Below are 9,823 nucleotides of genomic sequence, written 5' to 3' on the forward strand. Positions count from 1 at the left end.
TTGATTTTTTTTCTCCCTCATTGGTCGGAGTTAATATTGTATTAAGTATTAACAAGACTTGAAAGATGAATTTGATGATGTCAATAATGGTTGATCAATTATTGTTCGAAGGAGACAAATTAAGATAGCCAACGCTACCTCTACGTGTTTGGTGCCTTTATATATACATATATATATATATAGTCTCTCCCTCTTTTTATAAATTTATTTGATTTTTTTATTAGTAAAAATTTTATTAGATTTAAATAATATTGAAGAGATAAGATTTTATTTTTATCTTGACTAAAATATTATTATTTAATGCATTCAAAAATAAAATTTCATTTTTATTACAATTAAAAATAATAAGTAAGTGATACTCTAATAATAAATAGACTTCATCGAATCACAAATCACTATTTTGATAAAATTATAACAAAAATAATATCTGATAATTAGTTGACAATGCTTACTTTACATTGTCAATTTGTCATGCGATCATTAAACTCAAAAAATAAAATATACATTGAAATGATGTTTTTTTTAATGATTCAATTACTAATATAATATGCCATGTTACAAGAGGAAAATATGTAAAATAATTATAAGACTATCATTATTTATATAAAAATAAATAATTCACGTATAAAAAATCTTTTTTTAACATTATTATTGAATTAAAAATTAGTATACACTGTAAAGTTATTAATTTGTATAATAATTTTTTCTTAAATATATTTTAAATATTACAAATTTTGGATAAATTTATTTATTTTCTCAAATTTAAAACTGTTATTTTTAGTCTTTAGATCATCAATGTTATGTAACATCAATTAAGTTTAATAAGATGTTTTCACTAATAGAGACCTTAATAAGTAAATTTTATATAATAGTATTTAACAGATTTTCTGACAAAATTTAAATACAAGGACTAAACAGGGTTTTTTTAAAACTATATGGACTAAAAAAGTTCATTTTAAATTTAAAGAATTAAAAATAAAATTACTTTAAATTTGAGGATTTAAAAGTTACTGTTTTAACAATAATTTTGAAGAGCATAATTTTTTTACAATAACAATGATGCGTATTAACCATTATATAAAACTCATTTATTTTATTTTTGGATAACGATATTTCACTAACTAAGATATAAAAGTAGAAAGTTATTATTGGAAAATGTAAATTTAATGTAATTTTGATAATACTTTCTATTATTGATTCCATACACATTGCTCAGCATATATATATATATATTTTTAAATATTTCCTTCCTGTTATAACATACTAGTGACTAACGTGAGAGATTTCAAATCTTTCTAATAAGAAATGTACATTATTGAGCCAACGCAGAAGATTTCATGTATAGGATTGACTCTGTGAATCCTTCATCTCTATATAAGTAGGTGCTTCCATTCCTAAGGTTCCATCAACCTCTTCTTCCTGTTGCCACAACATAACACATTTCCATTTATGTTATGCGACTCTTTCATTCTTAAACCACGAACGGCCATATTCAATAGTTGCATATGACAAGTTTATAATACATAGTTCATCAGAACTTGATTGCATATATTTAAAGAAAGGTAGAGATGGAAAGTGGTGAACTGAGAGTGGCAAGTGCACGCATAGGGAGCTCCAGCATGTGGAGAAGCAGTGTTGTTGATGTGTTTTCAGGGTCTTCAAGAAGGGATGATGATGAAGAAGAGCTTAAATGGGCTGCAATTGAGAAACTCCCCACCTATCTACGCATGACTAGAGGAATTCTCACTGAGTCAGAAGGTCAACTTACAGAGATTGATATAAACAAACTTGGTCCACTTCAGAGGAAGAACTTGGTGGAGAGGCTGGTCAAGATTGCAGAACAGGATAATGAGAACTTCTTGTTGAAATTAAGAAACCGCATTGATCGGTAAGCTACTAACATGGGTGGTTCTGAGTATGTGCGCGACTGTGTTTAAGTTTTTTACTCTTGAACTTGTTAAGGAAAGTAATAAATCTTTAAGGTCTTGTGTGCTTGTTGAATGTGCAGTGTTGGACTTGAAATTCCCACGATTGAAGTTCGTTTTGAGCACTTGAATGTTGAGGCTGAAGCTCATGTGGGAAGTAGGGCACTACCTACAATCTTCAACTTCTGCATTAATTTGTTGGAGGTAATCATGAATTAAATGGTCAATAGATTTGGATGTTGTGACATTCTTTTTGAGGTAGAGAACATTGACAATTTAAATGTATGTACTATGTACGCATTTGCTATCTCTTTCTGAAGGGGTTCCTCAATTCTCTTCACCTTATTCCCAGTCGAAAGAAGCCATTCGCAGTTCTTCATGATGTCAGTGGAATCATCAAGCCTAAAAGGTAAGAGGGTTGAGTTGACCTTTGTGGAATTGGTACGAAGGATTCATAGAGAACTGTCTTTTTCTTAACATTGTTGTTTTGGCTTTATGCAGAATGACATTGCTTTTAGGCCCTCCAAGCTCTGGAAAAACCACATTATTGTTGGCACTGGCTGGAAGACTTGGTAAAGATCTAAAAGTAAGGACATCTGAACATGTGAGACTTGCTCTTAATTGCAGTGATGAAACAGAATCATTTAAGTCTTTTGATTCATTCAATTCTATATTGCAGTTTTCGGGGCGAGTTTTGTATAATGGTCATGGGATGAAGGAATTTGTGCCTCAGAGAACATCAGCTTACATAAGTCAAGCTGATCTACACATAGGAGAAATGACAGTCAGAGAAACATTGGCCTTTTCAGCAAGGTGTCAAGGGATTGGAAGTCGTTATGGTCTGTAAGCCCTTTGAAAACAACGTAGTCAATCTTGGTGTCTGGACTCTAAAGGATTATGAGACTTAATTTTGATTGAACTATTTTCAATTTGTGCAACTTGCAGAGATGCTTGCAGAATTATCTAGAAGAGAGAAGGCCGCAAATATTAAGCCAGATCCTGACATTGATATGTATATGAAAGTGAGATAAGATAGAAATTACTAAATGTTAATTATAACCTCTTGCTTTTTTTCAAATTAAGTCCACAGTGAATATGTTACATATGTAGGTAGCTAATCTAAACATACTAAATTTTCAGGCAGCAGCACTAGAAGGCCAAGAAACCAATGTAGTTACAGATTATATAATGAAGGTAGCAAAATGAATTCTTCAAATTTGTAGATGAATTTAAGAAAAAAGAAGGTAGAAACTCAGTTGTAACATTTGGCAGATTTTGGGACTAGAAGTTTGTGCTGATACCATGGTTGGGGATGACATGATTCGGGGTATTTCTGGCGGACAAAAAAAGAGAGTCACAACTGGTAAACAACAAGCTCTTGTTAATTGTTTAGTAATTAATATAAAATGATGTTATTTTTATTTTTTGTGAAACTGTGTATGTGACTATCAATTACCAAGTTTTTTTTCTTTTTTTTTTAATGTGTGTGACCAATGAATTATAGGTGAGATGCTAGTTGGACCAGCAAGAGCACTTTTCATGGATGAAATATCCACTGGTTTGGATAGTTCTACCACATTTCAAATGGTTAATTCTCTAAGACAGTCTATCCATATTCTGAATGGAACGGCTGTGATCTCTCTTCTCCAACCAGCACCAGAAACTTACGAGTTATTTGATGATATAATTCTCCTCTCAGATGGACAAATTGTGTATCAAGGTCCAAGGGAAAATGTGCTCGAATTCTTTGAATTCATGGGCTTCAAATGTCCAGATAGGAAAGGAGTAGCAGACTTTTTACAAGAAGTAACTCTAAGCTTCATTATACTTGTTTTCCTCATTTCATCCTTAAAAAGAAACAACATCAACATTCAGTTGTTTATGTTCATGTATATGATAGGTAACATCAAGAAAAGATCAAGAACAATATTGGGCAAAACAAGATGAGTCATACACCTTCGTCACTGTTAAAGAGTTTGCTGAAGCATTTCAGTCGTTTCACGTTGGTCGAAAACTTGGTGATGAACTCGCCACTCCTTTTGACACGTCCAAAGGCCACCCTGCTCTGTTAACCAAAAACAAGTACGGCGTTTGCAAGAAGGAACTCTTGAAAGCTTGTGTGTCAAGAGAATTCTTGCTTATGAAAAGGAACTCATTTGTCTATATTTTCAAGATGTGGCAAGTAAGCACTATTCTAGCTTCAATATTTTGAGTCTGTTTGAATAAAGTCTAAAAACACTTTTGAGAACTTCTCTACTCAAAATAAGGAGTATTTTTCAATTGAAAAGTTCTTAAAAGTTCTTCTAGACTTGTATCCAAACATGTTCTCTCATTTCTTCAATCATTAGCGTTAGCTAGTTCAATTAGACTAATTCATGTTTGATTTCATTCATTTTCAGTTGATTTTAACGGGGTTCGTAACAATGACATTGTTCTTGAGAACTGAGATGCACCGGGACACGGAAACTGATGGCGGGATCTTTATGGGTGCACTGTTCTTCGTACTAATTGTGATTATGTTCAACGGATACTCTGAGCTATCCATGTCCATCATGAAACTCCCTGTATTCTATAAGCAAAGGGACCTTCTCTTTTTTCCTTCTTGGGCATACTCTCTACCTACATGGATCCTTAAGATTCCTATCACCTTAGTGGAAGTTGGTATTTGGGTTGTGATGACTTACTATGTTATAGGATTTGATCCTAGTATTGAAAGGTGAGATTCATTTTTCATTTTTCTTTTTAATGCATAAACTTCAAAGTTTTCTTTGTAGTGTGCTAACTAATAATTCCTCATGCCAGATTCCTTAAGCAGTACTTTCTACTTGTTTGTATAAACCAAATGGCATCTGCACTTTTTCGATTTATGGGGGCAGTTGGGAGGAACATCATTGTTGCAAACACAGTTGGGTCATTTGCTTTACTTGCAGTTATGGTCATGGGTGGATTTATCCTATCTAGAGGTGAAGTATTAATAAATGATAATGCGGTTTATCTTTAAATAAATTTAATTAAAAGACACCTAAAATGTAAAGGTTTTTTATACTACCATCCAATCATATACTTACCATAATATGGCTGACTTTTGTAATACTTACTTTAAAAGTCACAGCTATGGTTGACTTCTAATTGATATTGCACTATTTGTGTAAAAGGCTTTAAACACAATTAACGAAAACTAAACTCTACCTAAATACACATGTTCCAAGGTATTTTGATATCAAAATCTAACAACAGATACCTTCTTTTTGAAACAGTTGATGTGAAGAAGTGGTGGTTATGGGGTTATTGGTTCTCGCCCATGATGTATGCACAGAACGCTATAGCTGTGAATGAATTCCTCGGAAAGAGCTGGTCACATGTGAGAAATAAAATCACATTATCATAAATGAAACATGAATGAGAATACAAATGTATAACCAGTGAACAATCTTGATAAGTGTTTGACAATATGTGAATTGCATTGCAGGCTCTGCCTAATTCAACAGAACCATTAGGAGTAAAGGTGTTGAAGTCACGTGGGATCTTCCCTGAAGCATACTGGTATTGGATTGGAGTTGGAGCTTCCATTGGATACATGTTACTATTCAACTTACTTTTGCCCTTGGCCTTACATTATCTTGACCGTAAGTACCTTACAGTACACGTACCTTTCAATAATATCAGAAGAAGCCTAACAACTAAAACATTTTGCTACAGCATATGGTAAACCCCAAGCAATTATATCAGAAGAATCCTTAGCTGAGAGAAATGCTGGCAAAAACGAACACATCATGGAACTATCATCTAGATTCAAAGGCTCTTCTGGTGGGTTACAACTTACAAGTTCAATTCACTCACATTTTTCTTTCTATTTGAACTGCACATATTCATGTTATGTATAATTTCAATGCAGACAAAGGGAACGAAAGTCGCAGAAGTGTGTCCTCAAGAACATTGTCAGCAAGAGTGGGCAGCATCGGTGCTCGTGATCACAGTAGGAAGCGAGGGATGGTTCTTCCATTCACACCCCTTTCTATTACTTTTGATGAAATCAGATATGCAGTGGACATGCCACAGGTACATAGAACATTAGAATAAGTCATCCTACGTGCGCATAGCAAAACATTGTGGCTTATGAAGATTACCTTACCTATTTTTGGATAAAACAAGTATAATTTCTCCTAATATATTTCTACAGTTCCCTGGAAGTGGATCCTTATTTCTATTTATGTTTGCAGGAAATGAAAAACCAAGGAATTCTTGAAGTTCGACTTGAACTGTTGAAGGGTGTTAATGGAGCTTTTAGACCAGGAGTTCTGACAGCTCTAATGGGTGTAAGTGGGGCTGGTAAAACAACTCTAATGGATGTGTTATCTGGAAGGAAAACAGCAGGGTATATTCTAGGGCAAATCACTATTTCAGGGTACCCTAAAAAGCAAGAAACCTTTGCTCGCATAGCAGGATATTGTGAGCAGACTGATATCCACTCTCCTCATGTTACAGTCTATGAGTCTTTGGTTTATTCTGCATGGCTCCGCTTACCGCCTGAGGTTGACTCTGCTACCAGACAGGTAAAGTTATGCATATTAGATCATAGGTAGAATCTATTTGGATACAAGTATAGAAGAGTTTTTGAGAGCTCTTTTGCTGAAAATAAAGAGCTTTTCCATGTAACAAAACTCTCAAAAAAACTTTTAATTTGTATCCAAATAGACTCAATATTAACAGACAACAAAACTTGGAAAATCCAATCACTAATTGAAATAAGGAAATCTTGAGTTTCTTTATGGGTTGTGCTTGTGCCTAATAAGAACTGTTCATGCTCATGTTGAGTTTCTTAGTACACACACAAAAAATGACATTGTAGTGTTGTACCTGCTTCCAAGTGTTGAATGTGTTTCAATTGCTTATGGATCCTATTGAATGGTTGTAGATGTTCATTGAGGAAGTTATGGAGCTTGTAGAGCTGACTTCATTAAGAGAAGCCCTGGTGGGATTGCCTGGAGTGAATGGCCTCTCCACGGAGCAACGCAAGAGGTTAACAATTGCAGTTGAACTTGTTGCCAATCCATCTATTATATTCATGGATGAACCTACCTCTGGCCTTGATGCAAGAGCTGCTGCTATAGTCATGAGAACAGTGAGGAATACAGTGGATACAGGGCGAACCGTGGTCTGCACCATCCACCAACCTAGCATTGATATATTTGATGCTTTTGATGAGGTCAGTGGCCCTTTTCCATTTCTTGCTTACAGAAATTCAGTGTCTCAAGGCTTAACATCTACATTGTTATGTTACAGCTACTTCTCTTGAAGCGTGGAGGTGAGGAAATATATGTGGGACCTTTAGGCCAGCATTGTTCTCATCTGATCAATTACTTTGAGGTCTGCACAATCTCTAATTAGTAATTAAAAGTTGTGCGCTAAATACTTTTGTATTATCAATCAGTTTGTTCATCAAGTTGTGCTTGGTATAGGGAATTAATGGGGTGCCAAAAATTAAGAATGGTTATAATCCTGCCACTTGGATGTTGGAGGTTACATCAGAAGCAGAAGAAGAAGCTCTTGGAGTTAACTTCGCTGAACTATACAAGAATTCTGACCTATATAGGTAGGAGAAACTTGAAATTCAAAGCAAAAACCATATGATGTCATTAGTAATCCATAACGGGAAACTTTATTTTGATGTTTACGTGAAAGCAGTGCTCCTTAAGCATTTGTTACTGTTAATATGTCTTTGTATGGTTAACCAATATTGCACAATTAAATTCAGGAGAAACAAGGCCTTGATCAGGGAACTTAGTACACCTCCAGCTGGTTCTAAAGACTTGTACTTCCCCACGACGTACTCACAGACTTTCTTCACACAATGTATGGCCTGCCTTTGGAAACAACACCTATCATATTGGCGAAATCCCCCATATAGTGCAGTGAGACTCTTATTCACAACGACCATAGCCTTATTGTTTGGTACAATATTTTGGGATATTGGCTCCAAAAGGTACCAACATGCAGCCACTATCCTTAATTTCCTTGCACTATTTCTAAATTCCTATTTTTTTATTATTACCGTTATTTATATATTCTTTTGATGCAGGCAAAGAAAACAAGATCTATTCAATGCAATGGGATCCATGTATGCTGCGGTCCTCTTCATTGGGATACAAAATTCTACATCTGTGCAACCAGTTGTAGCCATTGAGAGAACAGTCTTCTATAGAGAAAGAGCAGCTGGAATGTACTCAGCTTTACCATATGCATTTGGACAGGTACGCATGAAATTTCTCATGTAATAATTAAAGAATATTAAGAGTCTATTTTGGATACGAACTTAGAAAAGCTTTTGAAAGTTTTTCTACCGAACATATAAAGAAGTTCTTAAAAACATTTATAGCTATGTCCAAACAGACTCCAACAATTAAATGACAAAGAGTTTCCTTAGTTATAGAACACTACTTATGAAGCTGAATGAAAATGGGAAATTTAAGCAAACTCACTCTCCATATTTGTAATATTCAGGTTGCCATTGAGATCCCATATATACTCATACAGACCCTGGTGTATGGGATCATAGTGTATGCTATGATTGGCTTTGAATGGACCTTCATCAAGTTCTTTTGGTATCTCTTCTTCATGTTCTTCACCTTTTTATACTTCACCTTTTATGGGATGATGGCTGTGGGTCTTACCCCGGATCACAACATTGCTGCAATAGTTTCATTTGGGTTCTACTTGATATGGAACCTCTTTTCAGGATTCGTCATCCCAAGAACAGTAAGTTTATGTGTCCCTTTAGTTTCATTTTAACACCAGCCCATGATGTACATATAGATAGTAACTTAGTAAGTTATTAACTGACAAAGGGTATTATTATTATTATGTAACAGAGGATGCCAGTGTGGTGGAGATGGTACTTTTGGATTTGTCCTGTGTCTTGGACCTTATATGGATTGGTTACATCACAATTTGGTGATATAAAAGAACGTATAGAGACTGGAGAGACTGTGGATGAGTTTGTTAGGAGTTATTTTGGGTATAGAGATGATTTCTTAGGGTTAGCTGCAGTTGTGGTTGTTGGGTTTTCACTGCTTTTTGGATTCACCTTTGCCTTCTCAATTAAGGCATTCAGTTTCCAAAAGAGATGACCCTTTTACTTTATACAACTTGTAAATGACATTGTAGAATTTTGTTTAACATAGATGCACTTCTCCTTTGTTGTGCAAAGGGATATGTGAATGTGCATGTTGCAGCTTGTGAAAAACAAGAGTGAGTCAGCAAGAGATAAATGCAAAGCCAACAAAAGCAAAGAAAATAATTTATGGGACCATCTTCATCAAATTGATTCCATTTTAATCAATCTGGTCAATAATAACAGTAAGGCAACGTGCCATTTATTAGGGAAAGAGTACTAAACTCACAATGTTATGTCACACTCACTCACTGTTTAATATAATTACAAGAGTGACGTCATGCGGCTGCTTCTTTGGTTTTGCCTTGGATTCCACATGATTAAATATCATTTAACATCATTTTTGGTAAATTTTATGTTTGGTTTCATTGAGGAATTTGATTTTAAATTTAGAATTGATTAAGTAACTTTTTTGTGTTAAATCAAAATATTATATTAAGTTTTACTACCGACTTATTTTTATAATAAAAGCATTCAAGCATAAATCACATAATTCTAAAATTATTTTGTAACTAAGTGCGTGTTTGAATTTTCGTTGGTGATGCACATTTTAACAATTTTTCACGTCAAAACGTACTAAAAATAACAAATAATTATTTCTTTGATCCATTGAGATTTGTGGATGAGAATCCAAACATGTACCAAAATGAGATTTTCAAAATCAATTTTGTCAACACCTATTCAAACACACAAAATTAAATATAAGTTTACAATTGATGTAAAAATA

The 9,823-nt window shown here is 34.2% G+C and overlaps 1 protein-coding gene across 1 annotated transcript; it reads left to right on the forward strand.

Moving 5' to 3' along the window:
- The first annotated feature begins 1,433 nt into the window (after positions 1-1,433).
- Positions 1,434-9,245, forward strand: LOC109790672 (pleiotropic drug resistance protein 1). Its single transcript, XM_029269707.2, has 24 exons — positions 1,434-1,888; positions 2,009-2,129; positions 2,246-2,334; positions 2,427-2,511; positions 2,605-2,764; positions 2,871-2,947; positions 3,066-3,119; positions 3,198-3,288; positions 3,430-3,731; positions 3,826-4,107; positions 4,325-4,641; positions 4,728-4,888; positions 5,183-5,286; positions 5,395-5,551; positions 5,625-5,732; positions 5,821-5,984; positions 6,146-6,478; positions 6,841-7,131; positions 7,209-7,292; positions 7,385-7,518; positions 7,681-7,908; positions 8,005-8,176; positions 8,427-8,681; positions 8,795-9,245. The coding sequence occupies exons 1-24, from the start codon at positions 1,569-1,571 to the stop codon at positions 9,050-9,052; spliced, it is 4,347 nt and encodes a 1,448-aa protein (XP_029125540.2). The 5' UTR covers positions 1,434-1,568; the 3' UTR covers positions 9,053-9,245.
- Positions 9,246-9,823: the final 578 nt, after the last annotated feature.

The sequence above is a fragment of the Cajanus cajan genome, chromosome 6 (genome assembly GCF_000230855.2).
Source record: "Cajanus cajan strain Asha chromosome 6, NIPB_CcT2T_4, whole genome shotgun sequence".
Classification (NCBI taxonomy): Eukaryota; Viridiplantae; Streptophyta; class Magnoliopsida; order Fabales; family Fabaceae; genus Cajanus; species Cajanus cajan.